The 18,986-nt window shown below is 42.2% G+C and overlaps 2 protein-coding genes across 4 annotated transcripts; both read right to left on the bottom strand.

Moving 5' to 3' along the window:
• Positions 1–216: 216 nt before the first annotated feature.
• On the bottom strand, positions 217–15,693 carry kdm4aa (lysine (K)-specific demethylase 4A, genome duplicate a). 3 transcript variants are annotated; one of them, XM_040183503.2, is made up of 22 exons: positions 15,554–15,693; positions 14,481–14,642; positions 13,584–13,759; positions 13,368–13,482; positions 13,090–13,283; positions 11,973–12,022; positions 11,656–11,759; positions 10,755–10,892; positions 10,346–10,566; positions 9,529–9,692; positions 8,082–8,566; positions 7,901–7,997; positions 7,437–7,621; positions 7,077–7,281; positions 6,854–6,930; positions 5,706–5,761; positions 4,817–4,925; positions 4,051–4,239; positions 3,785–3,955; positions 3,513–3,632; positions 3,119–3,211; positions 217–3,013 (listed from the first exon to the last, which is right to left on the bottom strand). In XM_040183503.2, exons 2-22 carry the CDS (start codon positions 14,616–14,618, stop codon positions 2,873–2,875), a joined length of 3,228 nt encoding a protein of 1,075 aa, XP_040039437.2. In that variant the 5' UTR covers positions 14,619–14,642; positions 15,554–15,693; the 3' UTR covers positions 217–2,872. The 3 variants fall into 3 exon arrangements, with proteins under 3 accessions (XP_040039437.2, XP_040039438.2, XP_040039439.2); XM_040183504.2 differs by having other exon boundaries at positions 7,901–7,994; XM_040183505.2 differs by having other exon boundaries at positions 8,094–8,566.
• A 597-nt stretch (positions 15,694–16,290) lies between these two features.
• LOC144411340 (uncharacterized) lies at positions 16,291–18,767 on the bottom strand. Its single transcript, XM_078107510.1, has 7 exons — positions 18,630–18,767; positions 18,339–18,472; positions 18,114–18,207; positions 17,556–17,885; positions 17,191–17,350; positions 16,990–17,117; positions 16,291–16,861 (listed from the first exon to the last, which is right to left on the bottom strand). The coding sequence occupies exons 1-7, from the start codon at positions 18,651–18,653 to the stop codon at positions 16,706–16,708; spliced, it is 1,026 nt and encodes a 341-aa protein (XP_077963636.1). The 5' UTR covers positions 18,654–18,767; the 3' UTR covers positions 16,291–16,705.
• Between the last annotated feature and the right edge of the window lie 219 nt (positions 18,768–18,986).

The raw sequence follows: 18,986 nt of genomic DNA, 5'->3' as shown, positions 1-18,986 counted from the left end.
TTTTTTGTTCCATTGTCTGTTTTTTTTTGTTTTACAAAATCAGAAATGTTTTGACATTTGGCTATTGTTCTTTATTCTAATCAGACTATGTATTCTTCTGTCAGGGCCAAGGACGTGTTTTGTAGGTCACAATGACCACCAAATTCTAATAGCTTCACAACTGTCACTCTGTGGAATATTGTGGCAAAATCAAAAGAGTGAGACAGGAAAATAGCATTGGAAGAAAACATTTCTTTACTGAAACAAACAAATTCATTTTACAAATTCCTTCAGTTAATTCTTCTCAGGAGGAGCCAACAATAACAAACATCTCCTGGGGCAACACGAATCCTCTTAAAATAGACTACATGACATTCACACTTGATAGGTTTATGTGAAAGATACAGATAGAACATGTTTTACAAAACGACGCAGTAAAATAGAATAGAAAATCCCCCTCCTCATGTACAACTCTCTTAATACTTTATGAATATAATAAATTCATTCTCCACTGGACTGATGGAGTCCTTGAAGTGGAAAAGGTCCGTTCCTCTGAGTGCAGAGTTCACAGGCAGACGATGACCTCACAAGCCCACCACGTCCCGGAACTAGTGCAACGAGGCCAAAGAGCTTGAGGGCCACTCAATCCGTAAGACATTTAACAAACCTACGGTTAACATTCTCTTTTTTTTTTTTTACAAATACACAATGGCATCAAGTAAAAAAAATCCAATGTCCTCAAAAACAACTTAAATAAAAGTGCAATGCACAACTTTCAGTAAGAGAGCGAGGGAACAGTTGGGTAGACAAAGCGCGTTATAAATCTGAACGAGTTCTTTAAAATGTGTCTGTACTGTAGAGAAAATAAAACACACATCAACAACCTCGGCATTGGTGACCTTCTAAAAGCACCTTAAAAACTGGGCAGGTAAGAACAAGCCCCACCCACTTTGTCTAAATCAAAAGGTAAAGGAATGCAGTTCATTGTTGAAATTGCTCCTACTTAAAGAAATATTCCAACTTTATATTATTCATATTGTTTTGCATTTATTTTTCGCAATCATGTTGACCGAAATGGTGTGGTAAATGTTTCTACTTGCACGTGTGTGAAGTCGTGAAAGATTATTTTAAAACAGAACTATTCAGTAAAAAACATTTCCATGTCATAACCCACTGAGGAACTCAGTATGTCCAATACTGAAAACTCATTTTTGCACCGTATAACCTAGAATCAGCTCAACTCATATTGTAAAACACAGTTTTATGGTCGAGTCGCAAATCCGGAGAAACAAGTAAAAGGATTATTCTATGACACTACAGTGATAGAGGTCATGAATTGAAACCGTGCTCAGACGATCAACAAAAGAGTTGTCAAATACTGGTGCAGAATTTACTTGTTTGGGTACAAACCAAAATGTGTCCCTTCGCACCGATCACTGAAAGAAGAGCTGTCGGTGAGTATCTGGTCAGATTTGTAAACGTGTCTGCGCCCTTTTTAATCGGATAGTTTCTAAAGCAATTGAAATGTTTACCTTTTCTTTCTGATCCTGTGTTTGTGTTTCTTCATTTTCACAAGCACACAGCTGTAAAAAAACTTTGAGAAAATTGTATATTTTTACATTTCTAAGTAAGGCATCAAAAGAAGAATGCATTTGGTATTGGTGTTCACTTAGGTACTTACAGCACTCTAGAAATACGTTTAGTTTTGTCATATTTCTGCACATAAATACAGTTTATTTGCTGTTCAAGAAATGGTCAGGTACTATTTCGTGAAGGGCGGATGGGAATAATCTCATTATTAAAAGGATTTATGGATGAGGCACTATTTTCCTATGGTGGCCTCCTGGTGGTTTGCTTGTATCAAATGTAAAGAAATGGCTTTGACGATGCAACTGTTAGTTAGAAGTATGCTTCATAAGGTTACTACCCCACTGGTCGTTCGAATGACAGCTGCTCCCGACCATCCCGCTGCGTGGATTCAAATGGGAATGTCCGGTCTACTCTTATTATATTTTATTGAAGTAGATACAGCAAAAGAGGGTGAAGCTAATTTAGCCAGGTATTTCTACGCATTGAGGGTCATGCGTCATTCTTTAATATTGAAAGCCCATCTTGGAGACAGGCTTTTTCAATATCTCGTTTTAAGGACTTTAAGCAATTTGAAATGATCACGTGGTGCAGTTTTCATGGCAAATGTGGCCTCCTGAGACCGGAGAGGTCTTTAGAGGGAAATAATCAATCAGTCAAAAAAAATAAAAAATAGGAATTATTCTTTTAGTCTCTTTTTCTTCCTAGTAAAAAATCAGGAATCAATGAATAATTGCAATAAGGATGTTTGAAAAGGGATAGGGAAGTTTGAAAGTATTTATTCAGCCATGTGAAAACAAAATAAATCCAAACTAGTCTGAAGCGGATACCTGTCGAGCTCTGTATGATAGCCACTAATGGCAGCAGGAAAGAAATATAGAAATATATCATTTTTATTTTATTTGTAATTGAAAGGTTTAGCTAGGAGCAGTTTATTTAACATTAAAATCAAAATGTTCAAAAACTTTTTGCTTCCTAATTTTGTGTAATGCCAGGGCGGGACACCGTTTATCCTTTATGGGAAAAAATGACGCTGCTTTTTGTTGCTATTTTTTTGAGTGCTGTCAAATAACAAAGATAGAAATGCCTGTTGAATGATTTAAGATGGATGAATGAGAGAGACAAAAAAAAAGGAAAAACAGTCTAAAGTCATCTGGAGCTACACTCTCAGTGGCTAGCTGCTACGTTAAGGTTACATTGAGCGCCGTTCATTCTGTCAGTGCTGGTGTGTGTGTGTGTGTGTGTGTGTGTGTGTGTGTGTGTGTGTGTGTGTGTGTGTGTGTGTGTGTGTGTGTGTGAGTAGAAGCTACTCCATGATGGCTCTGTAGATCACAGGCTCTATGTAGTCCCCCCTGTAACGCGAGTTAATCACTCTCTGCCTCTTTGACTGCTTGATGATCTCCTTCCCTTCGAAGATGCCGTCAAATCTCATGTCTGAAGCTTTAGACTGCAGAGACAAAAACAAGTCCGCATTCATCGGCATTTTAGATTTCAGCTCATTAGCGGCATATCAGGTGGATCACAGAGTCTGGGGCGTATGGGTTGCACATACCAGTCTTGATTTGACTCTCTTAGGAAGTTCCTCGTCCAGAGCGTAGACGTCATCTCTCTTGGCTGTTAGCTGCGACCCATCCTCGAATTCCACCTGCACTCACCAAACGATGATGGTAGAACTATTAACATGCAGTCCCTTAAATAAAATCACTCAGGACGTCACACATGGCGGTGCAACGCTAGAAATGATGGAGCAGGTGGTGGAGTACTGCATGCCACACAGCAAGGATGGGACAAAGAAGCGGTGTACTGGCCTACTAGTATACTAGAGTGTGCGTACGCTACACAACACCTTCATTTCCCACCATGCGCCACGGAACTTCCCTGTGCGCAGCGATTAGTGGATGTAAAAATTAAATTCACAAATTTCTCTCTGTCACACACAAACTTACCAGGTACATGTGGATAGCATGCGCTGCCACAAATTTGGCCCCGTACACCAAGCTGTCCGTCCATCTCACCTGGACCACATCACCCTTGGGTGGCGGTCCCAGCTGAGCACAGTCTCTGCTCTAAAGAACCAAACACACACACACAAATACTGTAGAGAAAAACACCCCAAACAAATCTGAAGTATATTGAATTTTGGCATTTCCTTACAGCTTCCAACGCAATACTTCAAAATACAAAGTACATTTTTGATTAAATGAGAAGTGAAACCCACCACTATGTCTTCGGGGAAGAGATTGTCGCTGAAGGAGCCGTCGTCGAAGTTCACCTCGTAGAAGGTCTCCTTGGACAGCTGCACCACGTCACACTGGTAGTAACGGCCGTTCTTGTGCTTGCATATCACCTTCTGACCCACAGTCAGCTCGTGCATGGCGGCTTTGTTGCGCTGCCGGAGAAGAAATCCCATTGTTACAACACACCAACACATCAGCCCCGGACCACGGTTCACACGGGCCAACGGATTCCCAGATAGCTCCTTACCTCGATCTGAGTGGGGCCCTTGTGTCGGCAGCAGGTGACGTGCACCACAAAGGGCCACTCGTCGGGCTGCATGAGGACTCCGGCGGCCTGGGCACAGGTGGGGTGGTAGGCGGTGGGACAGCGGCCGTGGGAGCACTGCACGCAGCAGCCGGACGCCTTCTTCATCCTCTTCTTGCAGTAGTAACACTTCTGTATGGACACAGTCAAACACAGGGGCTCAGGAGGGCAAATGACTCGATGGAAAGTGAACAAACACACACACACACACACACACGCACACACACACACACACACACACCAGGAATCTTTCATCTATTTTCTCTCAGAGATCAGCCAATTTACTCCACATGAGACACCCCTGTTACGCGATGTTGATGTGGTGTGGCTAACAAGTAAAAAAACAAAAAAAAATTCCCCATTCGTCATTTCTTTTTGTTGCATATGTCACAAATAAATGTTTCAGATCATCACGGGCGACTGTGGGTGAGTGGGGAGCACGGTCGTCCTTCGATCAGAGCAGTGGCGGTTCGATCATAGGCTCGGCTAACCTGCATGTTGATGTGTCCTTGGGCAAGACACTTAATCCTACATTGCTCCTGTAACTGCAACTACAGCGTGTGAATGTTAGTTACTGATGGGCAGGTGGCTCTGTGTATGGGAGCTCCTGTCATCAGTGTGTGCATGGATGAGGTCATGTAGTCCAGCCCTATACAAGTACAGTCCATTTACCATTGGAGAAAGTAAGTGACACCGCTGTTGAACTCACCAGTTTAAATCTCTGCAAAGGGATTCCACTTAAGTCCACAGGACTTCTTTCAGTGATGTTGACAAAGCGTGCCTCCAGCACAGCCACTGCACACAGCACATGTACCCACCTGCAACACACACACACACAAACGCAACCGGTTAGATGAGTAAGAAGCCCATTCTGTTCATCTGCTACAAGCATGGATGTGACATAATGTGCATGCACATCTAGTGTTGCTGGATTCTCTGTTGTGTGAATCAGTAACATTAATCATATTTGATGTGTCGAGGGTGTGTTCACAGAACCCAGATTCAAACTTTAAATAATATGAGTTTACATTGCACACTAACAAGCAATTTCCTCTTTTTTTATTGTATTTTAATTGACATTGAAGGTTTTGATGAGCTAGTGTTAGGACGTTTAATAGGTCATCGTTCATCTTTGATATCTATTTTATGTTACTGTGAGACCAATTACATTTTTTTAATTTACCTTCCCTCAATACTCACTCATTGAATAGAGCTTGCGTTATTGTCTCTATTGTCTTATATCAACTCTTGAATTACAGCTGAAAATCTTTTGTGAGGCCACAGTAACTTTAAACTAGAGAAGAGAGAAACTAGAGTCCAGGTGGAGGTTTATGCCGTATTTTCAGAAAGTCTCTCCAGTTCTTGAGATATCAAGTTCACGAGAACGGGACAGACGTGAGGTTACAGCCCCCGTGACCTTTGACTGACAACCAAAAGGTTATACCTTTTCGCCAGCACGGATGCATACAAAGTGGGTGCATTAGAGTGTTTTACCCACAGGTGTGTAGTACTAGTTTGTAATGTGTGCAGTAATGTCAGGATTTATGAATCAGTTAGCAAGTGACACGCCATCTCATTCAATTGAAAGAAGAACTTACTTGTTGTTGTTGGCTTTCTGCAAGGCGCCACCCCTCAGCAAACACAAACAGCAATTCTGTAAGTAGAACATTATCATGTTGTCAATCGACTGTCCAAACAAACCACCCGTACATGTGAACCACTGAGTTCAAGCGGAGGAGCTTCCCTTAGCAGGCTTTGCATGGAGTAGCACAGGAGGCGTCAATACTCGCTGTATTAGTGCAAACGGTGAAGAATTGAGAAGACAAGGAGGGTAACGCATAGATGCCCGTAGACTGCTATAAACCAACCTTCACAATGATGGATTGGAATTCAACTTTAAAGTCATATCGCATGCATTTAATTGGTTGTACTTTAAAACACTGGTAACCACCACACCACCGCCCGGATTCTCAGCTATACAACAGAAATTCAGTAGAATTGAATAACTCTTATTCATGGACTAGTTCAGTGCCTTTGTACTAGAATTGTAAAGAAAGAAGTCAAGTGTCACATGCACGAAACTTGTCAGGTGATCACACAAAGAATGAGGTGAAGGCCCGTGATTAGGGCCTTTTCACTCATCTACCTTCATGTAAAACCTTCAACGTGGGAAGGCTCACCAGGAGTGCATGACGAGTGGTGTTAGGACAAAAGTACACACAACACTACTTATCGAGTTTTAAAGTACAAAATGAGGACCATCACATGCCTCAGCAAACAATGGAGGCTCAACAATACATAAGTGAAATTCCATGTTGGGATAGTAAATCCAGTAACAGTAGTGTGAATGGGATTAGAGAGAAAACGGCAAAGTTTAAGAGCTGAAACAGGGCAGATTTATTAAAAAAAAATGTTTTTTTCAGTTTTGTTGGGCATCTTGTTGGAACATCTTCTAAGATGTTGATGAAACTCAAGATTACCTTATATAAAAAGCACATGACATTAAATCAACTTTATTATTTTTTATATAACTGATAATAAATGTTGTTGGGTGAGTTAAATTTGTTTTTTGGGAAAGTCAATTTCTGAATGAGCAAATAGAAACCACAACAACAGTAATGTCGAACACAGAATGAGCTTCCATGGTACACAGATTTTGTGAAGAACAAGATAATGAAGAAATAACCCCCATGTTTGTGGGGCCATCAGAGGAGAAATGAGGACACAGCCTGGTGGTGTTACTGACCTCGTTCATGGCGTTGGCCTTGCAGCGCACACATTTCCACTCCTTGCTCACACTGGCAGGATCCACACCGTAACAGCCTGGGATACAAAGAAACACAGACTATCACTGTCGCGTCATTAGCTGAGTGGTTAAGACCCTGCAGTCTGCTGTCAAATGTTGGTGGAGTATGAATACAGTGGAATACGAGACACTGTCGTGTGTGTGTGTGTGTGTGTGTACTGACTGGTGTGGACCCGGATGCTGCACTGAGAGCAGCTGATGAGGAGGCTGGTTCCGTCTTCCTCCAGGTGCGGTGTGACGGGCTGCTCATCACACTCAGAGTCCTCCTCGGTGGTGGTGGTGAAGCACATCTCCGGGATCAAAGGCTTGGTCCGCATCCGCCCACCGGCCAACATGACAGGACTGTCTACGCTGCTCGCACATTCAGTCTGAAGGCAGCCACACAGACACCGCACTGAGCAACAAGTAACGTCTTAATCTGAATATGAATCAACGGGTTTACAGGACGGTAATGTTTGGGCCCTCAGTTAAGGTAAAAAGGGCATGGAGAGTGTAGCGGCTGGCCTGCTCTGGCACAGACTACCTGCTGGTATGTGTGGAACAGCGTGCAGATGGAGCAATATGGAGCTTTGGATCCCATGCACTGGTTGTACACTCTCTCTTTCTTCAGGTTGGGAGGTCTGTTCTGCCACAGGTGAGCCAGAGGTTTAGCCCAGCTCTCCCCTTCCAAACCACCCTCCTCTGCTGGGGGGGCCTCCTCCGGGGCCTCTGAGGGATAGAGAAGCAAACAGTAAAGTTAGCATACGCATTCACATCAGAAGCTTTGTTGACCGAACTCTCTGTTATTAGGAAAAATATAGAATAAAAGAGGGATGCACTGGTGGGAAAAAGAAGTTAGATTTTCTTCCTGCCCATCAAAATGACAGACAGCAAGACTGACGTAACCACCAATTCAGATCAAATAACAACCAGCGGATGATACTCTTCCTTTCATAACTATTCATCCTATGTTAAGTGTGAGGGTGTTGCTGTGTTGATTCCACAGACCTTCATCACTCAGGCAGTCCTTTATGAGCGGATGGTGGCCTGGAAGCTGTCCTAGATCACTTAGGTCTTCTTCTCCGGCAGACTCTTCTGCTACCTGCTGGAGAGACACACCCTCTGTTACAGGCTCCACGATTGCCACAGTGGAAGATCTGCACTTGTGTGTGTGTGTGTCTCCACCCACTGCTTTGCTAACATGTCTGCTGTCTCTCTCCGTCTCATCATCACTGTCGTCACTCTTGTCACTCTTGTCACTCTTGTCACTCTTGTCACTCTTGTCACTCTTGTCACTCTTGTCACTCTTGTCACTTGTGTCGTCCTTCATGGGCAGAGCGTCTCCTTCTCCGTAGTCTCCTTTAGCGTAGCTATGAACGTGCAGGACGTCCGCGGGGCTCATTGTTGTCTGGAACAGCTTGTGCGCCGGGCTTGTGCGCTGCTGCTGCTGCTGCTGCTCCTCCTCCTCTTCCTCCTCCTCTTCCTCCTCGGAGCACGGAGCAAGCGGCCGGCTCACTGCCGGCTCAGGAGGACATGCAGCCAACACGCCGTTCTTCTCTTTCTTTGATGCGCTTTGTCTGCTGGAGGTTTTCTTAGAGCTGGATTTGGACGGAGATTTAGCCTGAGACCTGAGATGTTTGTCCTTCCTGGGCTCAGTCTTTACTTTTACTGTGTCTGAAAGAATAAATCACGAGAATTGCTGCTGTTAAGATGGACGCAAGCAGATTGTCGCGGCCCTTTAGAATGCTTTCTATCATTTACAGAATGCACTGCGCTGGTTACTGAGCCAGCACTTACACACAGAAAACCCCAGCAATAATTAAAAACATGAAATAGCAGGCACCTAAAGCAACTTGTGTTTCAGAGCATGTGCAGGGCCTCAAAGGACTCCAGTTAAAGAGAGAATTATTACTCTGAAAAATAGGTAATTGTAAATAACACACAAAAGCACAAAACAGATTTCTTCAAGAAAAACTGGGAGTGAGGTCTGAAGAGTCAAGACCTTCGATGACGTACACAGAAATAATCTCCTCTTTCTTTGGTTTTCTACAACTAAGGGTATCCGGGTGGTATTGGGTACTCATCCATAGTCAGTGTAAGAAAAACTGTACAGCTTGGCAATGTACTGCTGTAGATGTATTTTAGACACCTTAAAAAAAAATCAAACCGGTTTATTCGTAAACTGCCTTTGGAATATTGTCACGGCTTAATGTCAGATAGCCCTTTCTGACAGGGAACCAAACTGAAAGGAAAGCCTATCTGTGCTATCCTCAACGCCACGCGCATGGGACAAGTTTGCCAAATTTCCCTTCAGGTCTCCCTGCAAGAGAGGGTTTATTTTAACACAAAAAAACCTCATCATGGATTTTTGTTGGATTAAGCTATGGAGGTGAGGCAAACATCTCATCTTATATAGTTCCACTCTTCTGTTCAGTTGAAATATTCTGAATATAATGCTACTGAATTCTTTAGGTGTCTAAACGATGTCCACAGCAATACATTAATTGTGCAATATCTCTTTGCTGCCTCTCCTGTCGAGTGTGTGGTAAAATTCCCAATGCACCCCACTTCTAAATATCCAAGCCGTCCCTTTAACCCCCAACGCGGAAGTAGGAGCTTAACCGACTGTACTGTACCTTTGTCTGGCTTGACTTTGGTCGGAGAGTCCTTGCGTGACAGCCTTGCCTTCTTTGGCTCCACCCCTTCTATCTCATTCTCCTTGACAGGCAGCTCAACTCCGATGTCTCCGGAGGCTTCGGTAGCTTGGAGCTGTCGCTTTGTTCCGGTCTGAGGCTTTGGACTGATGCACAGGAGACATTAGTGAAAACAAGCCCAACATGACTCCGGTTCCCAGCGATAGCCAAGCTGCGTGAAGCACATGTACCAACACACAATCTTCAGGTCTCTTTGCTGGAGACTTCTACACTACATTTGAGACCAAAACTCACATTTTTGCTCCACCACATTTACATACTTAGATTTAGATTTGGCATACTAAATGTGGCACAACTGATTAATGAGGATTGCTGTTTGAATTACAAAATCAGCAGCCCAGCACCACACAAAGTAAAGAAACGTAGCACCAATTTAACAGCTGCAACATTAAAGTGATGAATACACTATTGCATCAGTAATTATGATCTATGTAATGTTGATGGTTTAGACAAAATGAGTATTCATCACTTTAAGTGACTTTTACTTGAGTAAGCGTTTCAATGGAGGATTTTTACTTAATACAAAGTAGTTTTACAGTAGGAGTATTGCTCCTCTTATTTAAGTAAAACATCTGGGTACTCCCTCCACCAACCTACTGAACTAAAGGCTGAATCAGAGTGTCACACTGCAGTACGAATAACTGAGTAATTGAAAAAAATAACTAAAATTCATTTAGCTGAAATCTATTTTCTATTTCACCCACAATAGACATACATAGCGGAAAGTGGGACTCCAGACCTTTTGTCCTCTGGGGCAGGAGTAGCGGGCTCCTTGGATTCAGCCTCTTTGGGAGGTTCGCTCTTCTCCTCTCTCGGGAGCTCAGCAGCCTCCGGCGGGACTTTGGAGTGGTCGATGGCAGCGTTGTCTTTCCCAGCCTTCCACAGCTTGTAGCGGTCGGGCTGAAATTTGCGGACAAACACGTCCATGGAGATTTTCACCATGTCTTGACGGCAGGAACACTGGGAAGAAATTAACAAATGGAGCACGTAAGATGCGAACGGTGCAAAAAAAGCCTTTAAGAAGAGTTTGGCTCACTGGGGGGGAAGAAAAATAAGATCAAATAAGATCAAAATGTTCTTGTTCTTGTGCGTGGGTTAAAGGGATTAGTCAAAAGACGACTACACTGGAATGGGGTTGGTTTATGTACCAGTGTCGCCTGCTTGCCGTAATCAATCCATCGCTGGGTGGCAAAGTTGGTCGACTCGGCACAGTTGAAGCCGTGGTTGAATCCAGCGTGGTAAGCGAATGGGAACGTCACAACAAACTGCCCAGCCTCCTGAGTGACCTGAGTGGAAACACACAGAATCAGACACGTAACGCTACAAGGGCTGTCAACTAATATTCTATATTCGAATAGTGAAAATAAGTATTTGAATGTAAAAAATAAAAATAAACTGTCTGTCTGCTTAGCGGGCGGGCGCGCGCCTGACTACAGACTGTATATTGCATGAATAAAATAGACTAGATCGGCTACAACAGCTTCATGCATTGCTTTGATTATTTGCGGTTTCATGCCAATGAAAAGTTCTGTGCTTTTCAGCAGAGCTCGCTCAGAGTGTTCAATGTCGGTACTGTAAAACCTTCAGTTTCAATCACTGAATGAAGCCTGACGTATGTGGGACAAGAATCGCGACATTAAATTACTTGCACAAAACTCTTGATCAGCGCTCAGCAGTTGTTTATTGTTGTCGTTCATTTAAACCGCTTTGCGCAGAGAGCGCGACGGTGTGGCAGTGAGAGAGAGAGAGAGAGAGAGAGAGAGAGAGAGAGGGTAGGTTAGGTAAGGTTAATTTACTTTTTTTTGTGTAGGTAATATGTTCTTAAATATGTTTAAACTTAAATAAATTACCTACACAAGTAGTTATGTCTCGTTGTATAAATTTGTCCTGTTATTTACGCGCCTAATGCGCAACCTGATTTTCGAATATACGTCTTTTTTTAAAGCGAATATTCGAACGTCCTTTTTGAGCAATTTTGACAGCCATAGACGCTACTTTATAATACTTTTTTAATGTCAGGAAGTCAGCCTAAAGTAAAGGAAAGATCACCTTCTCAAATGGTATCCCAAATTTTTTCAGGATTGAGGGTGAAATTAAAGTCATCTTGTGGCGCAGGAAGGCCTCACAGCCTTGAGCATTCCCTGGAAAGAAGCCTGGAAAAACAAGAAGCCATCCAAGATATCAGTGCACCCCATCTGCATATACATTTTGAGTCACACTGTTAAATAGCAGCTGTGAACAAACATACAAAAACACTTAAGAAAGAAAATCTATAATATTTAATATAGGAAAAGGTAAGCTTAAATGACCTGTTGTCATCTGGCACTATATAGAAAATAAAATTAAACAAAATCACAATCACATACCTTTGGCAAGTCGTTCCAGTCGTTTCCCATGCTCTGGTGGGACGACGTACCTGCAGAACAAAAAGGCACAACTGTGTCATATATGATATTGACTAGCATACTAATATATCTTCTTGTTTGTGGTGCTCGATTTTTTTAAAGAGGCATTTCATACGCATTTCTATAGAGGCTTCATAAGCTGCTTGGATCAAACATAGACAATAGGCAGCTCAGAATTCACTATCTACTTTATATTGCAAAACATTACATTGGAACACAGTGAAATAACCGTCACCCAATACCCCGCTTTACAGAGAACATTAATTGGGATCAACGGCAGTCCGTTATACCACTGATAGTGTTCATACATGTTGGGAAAACTTACATAATGTTCGGTCTTAGTCACAGTAATTCCCATAGTCTCCAACCGTGCAACAGGCCCTTTAAACACACACCGGTTTAGCATACCTTGTGTTTTCAACCCTTCTTTGTAAACAGATAGTAAAGGTGATTTGTTTGTCAGTGTCCACATTATCTCACAGATCTCACAGCGATGTATGGTGCTAAATCTTGTGTCATAAGTGCTCAAAAGCAAAGTGTCCTCTTTACGCAGTAAGATTACTGTGCATTCAAACACGAGGTTTCTAAAAGCCACTGAACTCTTTTTAATAAAAAGGAACAGCAGGACTGTCTTTTACCAGTATCACACATTTAATGACCGTGGTGGCGGGTCGTGGTTCGGGTTGTTCAGGGAACATTGCCGGGCGGCGGCGTATGCCTCAGTTGCATCGTGTGGGGTTAATAGTTTCCCTATAAATAAGCAGTAGTGGCATTGGGCGGGGTTCCAGAGAAGACAGAGTAGAAAATGCCAAGCGAAAGGACAGACAGAACCGACGGAAAGAGACTTTTTCATCCACGTTGTCCATAATAATAAAGACGAGTACCCAAACAAACAAACGTGTGTATCCGCTTCATTGTACACTCAGAGAACCCACAGGTAACCCGGCACTTTACAGTCACATCGTTGTATCTGCAGTGGTGATTTGTGAATAAGGATTATTAGTCAGGTTGAGTGTATTTCGACATTTAGGCTCTTAAAACAGATGCAGCAGTGTGAGTTGTGTGTCAGCTACTGTACCAGGTCTTTGGCTCTCCAAAGTGCAGGTAGTTGATGCTGTACAGATCCATGTCCTCTGTATGCCACGCAAAGGCACTCTTCCACATCCCAAAGTACAGGTAAGGTGTGTTGACTCCTTTGATCTTGATCCCGCTCTCGTTCTCCACCGTGTCCAGGATGGTGTTGAGGCGGCCGATGTTCCATTCAGTCACATCCTAGAAAAAGAAAGGATTCAGCCGGGCTGTGAGACGCAGTGAGTGAGGGACTACAGAGTCTGTTTCCAAACCGTCATCACTCACCGGGTCATATAGGGTCCCGCTGACATCGGCCCCATAAAGGGGCGGGTTAAAGGTCAGGTTCTTCCAAAACTTCCTCTCTAGCTCGTCAAAATCCACATATCTGGGACTGCAGAACCTAGAAAGATAGATTCAAAGTAAGAGCTCGTTAGACTTAAGGAACACACAAATCATATTCTTACAGCCATTGATGCTCATTATTTGACCGTGCAAACTGACTTGTCCATGTTGGAGGTTTTGCGGAACTCGAGGACAGTCATGGGCTTCTTTTGGATGTTGTACTGAGTGAATAGTCCCGACTGGCCGGTCACCACCTGCTGAATGGGAGCGGGGATCACCAGGTCATCAATATCATTATAAGTCTGTCTGGGTTTCCAGTCTTTCGGTGGGATAACCTGCAAGAAAACACAAAGGCAGCATGAAAACCAGCGTCTCATGATGCGGTTGTGGTAGAGATGAGAGTTACGAGTTACCCGTGACGAGTTTTACATAAAGTGTGACGGCAATGGAAAATCACTTCAAATATTGAGTTGGAATTAACTACTGATTTATTAGTAATGTGGAGTGAGAACCACACCAGGCTCTGTTTCAAAGTGCTGCATTGCCTGTCAGCGAAACGGCCATTTGGTGACTTAGAAGCTTGGGAATCAATCAAATCGCAACTCCTGGCATTGACTCCTGCTGTTCTCCACCACTGCTTTGGAAGAACAGGAGCAACCAGCATTAAAGCCATTCTATTTTTAAATAAAACGAATCAAGGGTGAGCTGTATCGAATTTGTGCAATGTTTGGTTCCTGTGGGGGGGTTTGTGATGAATATTTATAGGTTATTTTAATGAAACTATAAACTTTTTGTCATATGTGCTCAAACTCAACCTTGGTGTGAAAGGGGTTACATTTTCATGCGCTGCCCAGTGAACTGGTGGGAGCGTGCTCACCTATGTGTGCGCACACGTGTCTGCGTGTCATTGGGGTGCAACTCTCTCTCGCAGGGAGCAGTGGAGAATTGTAAAAGGGTTTTATAATGGTAGGGGAACACTGGTAAGTTTACGGATAAATAATAAGTCAACCCACTTGGATTATGATAGCCTGACCAAATATAAGAAATGCAACTCACTTTAGACATTCCAGCTTTGTGGGCTCCTTGTGACTCCATATAGGCGATGTAGCGGCTGAAGTCCTTGAACTCCTCCTTGGTGGGGGTGAAAGTCATTATCCTGGAGCCCACGCTCTGGGCCGGTGTGTCCGTAGTCATCTTGGGTGCTGTTTTTTCCCAACTCTGATTGGTGGAAAACATAACATGATTGTCGGTAATGTATCTGACCGTCTGTGGCACACTGATTTCAGTGGCCCAATCCGAATCATCACTTGACAATAACAGACTATCTCAACTAAACTAAAGATGCTGTCAGATTTGTGGGTTATTCACACGTTATAGAGGCAGTACCAGACATCATAGAGCCGGATTCTGCTAAAAGGTTATACAGCCACAGTCGCCAAAGCAATCTACAGCTGTAGACATCGGCACCGGCTAAACCTACTTATAAGTTTTCTGTCATGGGAGTGTTCCCTTTAAACTTATTTGTGAAATTTAAATAACGTTTATCCTGCTTAAAAAAACAACCACATCCACTTGGAACTAGAAACCACTGTATACTTGAGCCAACAGGCAACATATTGTAAACTCTTGCATTACGGACATTACTAGCGAAACGATAACTACACGGGGGCCCGCCTGCTCGGCCCGGCTATTGGACAGCACCCTCACTAACGACGACGCTCAGGCTGTGATTGGATGAATACCACGTCTGTCACATACAGACGTTCATCGGAAAAATATTTAGCTAACGTTTGGCCGCTAGCTAACGTGCTAACTGCAGGCTGCTTCTGCGTCTTAGGAATTAAGTATGCCCAACAAAAACTACATCGCTAACAAATTCAGGAGTACACCGCAATAAACTAACATGTATACACAATGCAAGTCCTCCTGTCAAACAGGATAATGTGACTGGAAATAGGAAAACCGCTATGTGTGTAGCGGACTCGAATCTGACAGCTGCCTCCGCTCTCGGCTAAATCAACTAGCAAACATGGCTTGTTGCTGACCGTCAGTTTCTTGCGCCCAAACTTAAGAGTTACTCCCAGTTTCCAAAGAACAAAATAATTCGCAAGTGCCAAACACGAACTTACACAAGCTGAAGCAAGTTTTTTTCTTTTTTTCTTTCAGAGCAGGTAGTAGAGTAGAAGTACAGACATCATCAGTCCGGGTGGAAAAGACAGTCCTCCATTATTCCGACGACGCATGCTCAGTGTGGGTTTGTTTACATGGAGCTCAGTGGGAGGGGCTTCGATGGTCCCTCAGCCAATCACGACGTCCTCACTCTTCCCAACCGTGTCAGCACTAGTTTGTGTCATTTATTGATAATATGAACATCGAACCAATACATCTGATTCTTACAACCAAAACAATTTCCAAGAACGGACTACGGCAAAAGTATATGAACCTGTGATTAAACCTTGATTAATCAAGCCTTGTTTGAGACATACACAGCAAAATGGACAGACTCAAATTAACACTATTGGAGTTAATTTCAACACTTTTAAAGTGTCCCATGGGGTCCACACTACGCAGTGTCAATGTAACACTTTTTAAAGTGTTGCCATTTTAACACTGTTATAGAGTTAATTTTAACACTTATATAGTTGAAATTTAACAATACTCAAGCGTTAGTTTCTCAACACCAGTGGGTAGTGTTAGAAATTAATACTCATCGGAGTCATTAATTAACTCTTATAGTGTGATGTGCATACTATAAAAGGAGTTGCCCCATTAACACTATAAAGTGTTATTGCTGCCCCGCCCCCCCACACAAAAAAAAAATCTTTAAATGAAATGTGAATAATTAGAAATACGAATGACAAGTTCACTACTTTAACATTTTTATTTCTTCAAATGCATCAACATTACCAAATCTTTTTTCATTGCTGTACATTTATCTAAATGTAACAATAAGGCACTATGTATCTTTGACTATTGTCATTAGAGCATTGCTTGTCAAATGGTCTAAAATAAGTCAGTGCCTTCACAGATATGACAGAAAACACATTCATTTGGTCTTCTATACAGTATGCACTAAAGTGGTCATCATAGTACATTGTTTGTACATTACAGGATATCATGAAAGCGTGCTGTTCATGTATTATAATATCACAGATCTTTTTGAACACAGGAAGATCATCGGTACATCCAGTGCATAAGTACAACCCAACCTGGTACTCAGTACCGTAATATCTGACCCACCTTGTACTTGTAACATTTGAACAGGCGTCCAAATGTAATGTCTAAAGCTGCCACTGATGTGTGTGCCTTGCACGGGAGTGGTTTTCGGTCGATAATAAGGTAGAACCTTTGGATATTCTTCTTTTGCTCACCGATGCAAAGGAGGAACGGTTGTTTGCGTCGACACTCTCAAGGAAGGTAGGAATACTGGCTCCTTCCTGTAGGTCAGTTAAGAGACATAAATTACTATAACATCTTGATCACATTTCTGCAGATATACAGAGCAAAACTGTCTCAGAATCCCAACATCTATTAAGGGATTCTTGGTGTAGGAACTTTTGCATACCTTAAGATATCTAACAAGACGGCTGGTTGCTTGAGCTGAACTGATCTTGGTAGTTTTTTTCTGGCCCCTTGAAGTTGGAGGGAGTAGATGCAGCAGCAAAAGGATTGAAGACAGATCACTGTCCCATCCTAAAGGCATAAAAAATGTATTTATTTAGTACAACACTGAAATATATATTTCAAGAAAACGTTTTATACTGACCATTGTTATCTTCAGACTCAGATTCAGTTGCTGACAGCAACTCATCCATATTCTTTGCAGTCTTGCAGTCTGTGATGTTTGGCTTGAAGAAAGTTGACCACTTGGACAGGAACTTCTGAGACACTTCGTCACCAAACATCATTGAGAAATCCTGGTCGATCTATAAACAAGGAAAACAATATTTTAATATACAGGTTCAAGCATACATCACAAAATGAATGAAAGGTCAAATACTGAAATGGAAGATTGAAAAGAAGATTAAAGAGATTATAGTATAGTGCAGACAGATATTATATTGTTCTGCACTGGACTATATTACTGTTCTACACTGGACAACTACAACCAAAGCAAAAGAGTTTTCTTACCAATCCAGGTACATCAAGAAAACGAGGGAACACATCCAGGAATGAAGATGATGCATCATCCCCAACCATCTTCTGTCGATACTGGAAAGTCGCTCTCATCTTCTCTTTGACCACAGATTCATCGCTGGAATGTCTTATTGTAGATATCGCCTCCTTGCACTCCTCACCAAATAGCTGTTGGCAGGTTGACAGAGATTCTCGCCTGGTTTTTGGACCATCCTGAAGAACGGTCTTGGAACGACCCCGCAAGCCAGCAAAGGTGTTGCGTTGAACCGTCTTGATCCTCCGTGAAATGAAGCCAGTATTACCCTCAGGATCATAGTAGTGTTCCTTTTTAAAGAAAGACCCAAACAGAGGCATCTCATGCTTCAATTTAAGAATAAGTTACTCAACACAAAAATTGTAGACAGTGAATAGACTGCAAAACATTTTAAAAAACAGGTTGAAAATGCAAGGGTGAGCAACCTACAAAAACTCATCTGAAACAAGATGAGTACAAACTAGAAAAGTGAAGAAGATATTGAAATCACACTGATTTGGTTTTCAGATAGAACTTACATATCCAAGTTTGGAGAATGGATCACGGAGGTATGGAAAAAGAGTCACAATTCCCAGTGCATAATTGGTCCTTACACTTGACGGTGGAACCCTCCTTTAAAAATAAGTCATAGTTTACTTTTAAGCATGTATGTTTTGTAAGAATAAATACACCCTTACCACTTATACAGAACAGCATTATTTAGCTACAACACATGACATAACCAAGTGACCTGCAATTCTTACCCATGTAGCTCTATCATATCTGCAACCAGGATGTTCACCATTTGTTTACTAGTGTTTATTAGTGTTTTAGTCTTATCATACTCATTGAAGACTTCTTCACCCTTTGGATTGGCCCTCAGAACACCCTCAACCATCTGCCAAGAAATATTACATTGTTATGGCATGCTTACGGTAAAAATTAGTTTTTTTTTTAAAGAATTTAACTTTTCTAATGACATTACTTTATACTGCGAATACATTTACAAAAAATAATTAATTTTGGATTTCAAATGTATTTATTCAAAGCTCTACCTGTTTTGCTTCATTCTGGTCCATTAACCCTGTTGGGTTCTTTCTTTTTTTTCCTTTTTCTTGTGGACTCCAGAATAACGGTGGAATCAGATGAATGGGATAAAGCTGGGGATAGTGCAGTCTGTGCCACTACCAAGGATGAAGTTGGGGACAGCGATGTCAATACAGAGGAGGATGCTTGATCTGCAACCAGCTCAACATCCAGATCTACAAAATGGCAGACAGAACAAAGACAATTTAAATGTACCTATCAGTAACAAAACAATCTCAATCTTAAATAAAGCATTTAAAAAGTACTAAGCATATTATATTCTTCCTTAATTACTACCCAGTGACAGATCATATGTATTTAAGACA

This window comes from Gasterosteus aculeatus, chromosome 8, assembly GCF_964276395.1.
Source record: "Gasterosteus aculeatus chromosome 8, fGasAcu3.hap1.1, whole genome shotgun sequence".
NCBI classification, from domain to species: Eukaryota; Metazoa; Chordata; class Actinopteri; order Perciformes; family Gasterosteidae; genus Gasterosteus; species Gasterosteus aculeatus.
This window is presented reverse-complemented; position numbering and strand designations above follow the sequence as displayed.

Bases quoted from the DNA above. Each gene is read 5' to 3' on its own strand.
- kdm4aa (XM_040183503.2), bottom strand. From the start codon at position 14,618: ATGACTACGGACACACCGGCCCAGAGCGTGGGCTCCAGGATAATGACT. The intron at 11,760-11,972 runs GTATGTGATTGT...TTGTTTTTCCAG, and splicing joins ACTGGAACGACTTGCCAAAG to GCTTCTTTCCAGGGAATGCT. The intron at 7,998-8,081 runs GTGGGTGGAGAC...GTGTCTCTCCAG, and splicing joins GCAGACATGTTAGCAAAGCA to CAGGTAGCAGAAGAGTCTGC.
- LOC144411340 (XM_078107510.1), bottom strand. From the start codon at position 18,653: ATGGACCAGAATGAAGCAAAACAG. The intron at 17,886-18,113 runs GTAAGTTCTATC...TTCTTTAAAAAG, and splicing joins CATTCTCCAAACTTGGATAT to GAACACTACTATGATCCTGA. The intron at 16,862-16,989 runs GTATGCAAAAGT...ACTGACCTACAG, and splicing joins GTCTTGTTAGATATCTTAAG to GAAGGAGCCAGTATTCCTAC.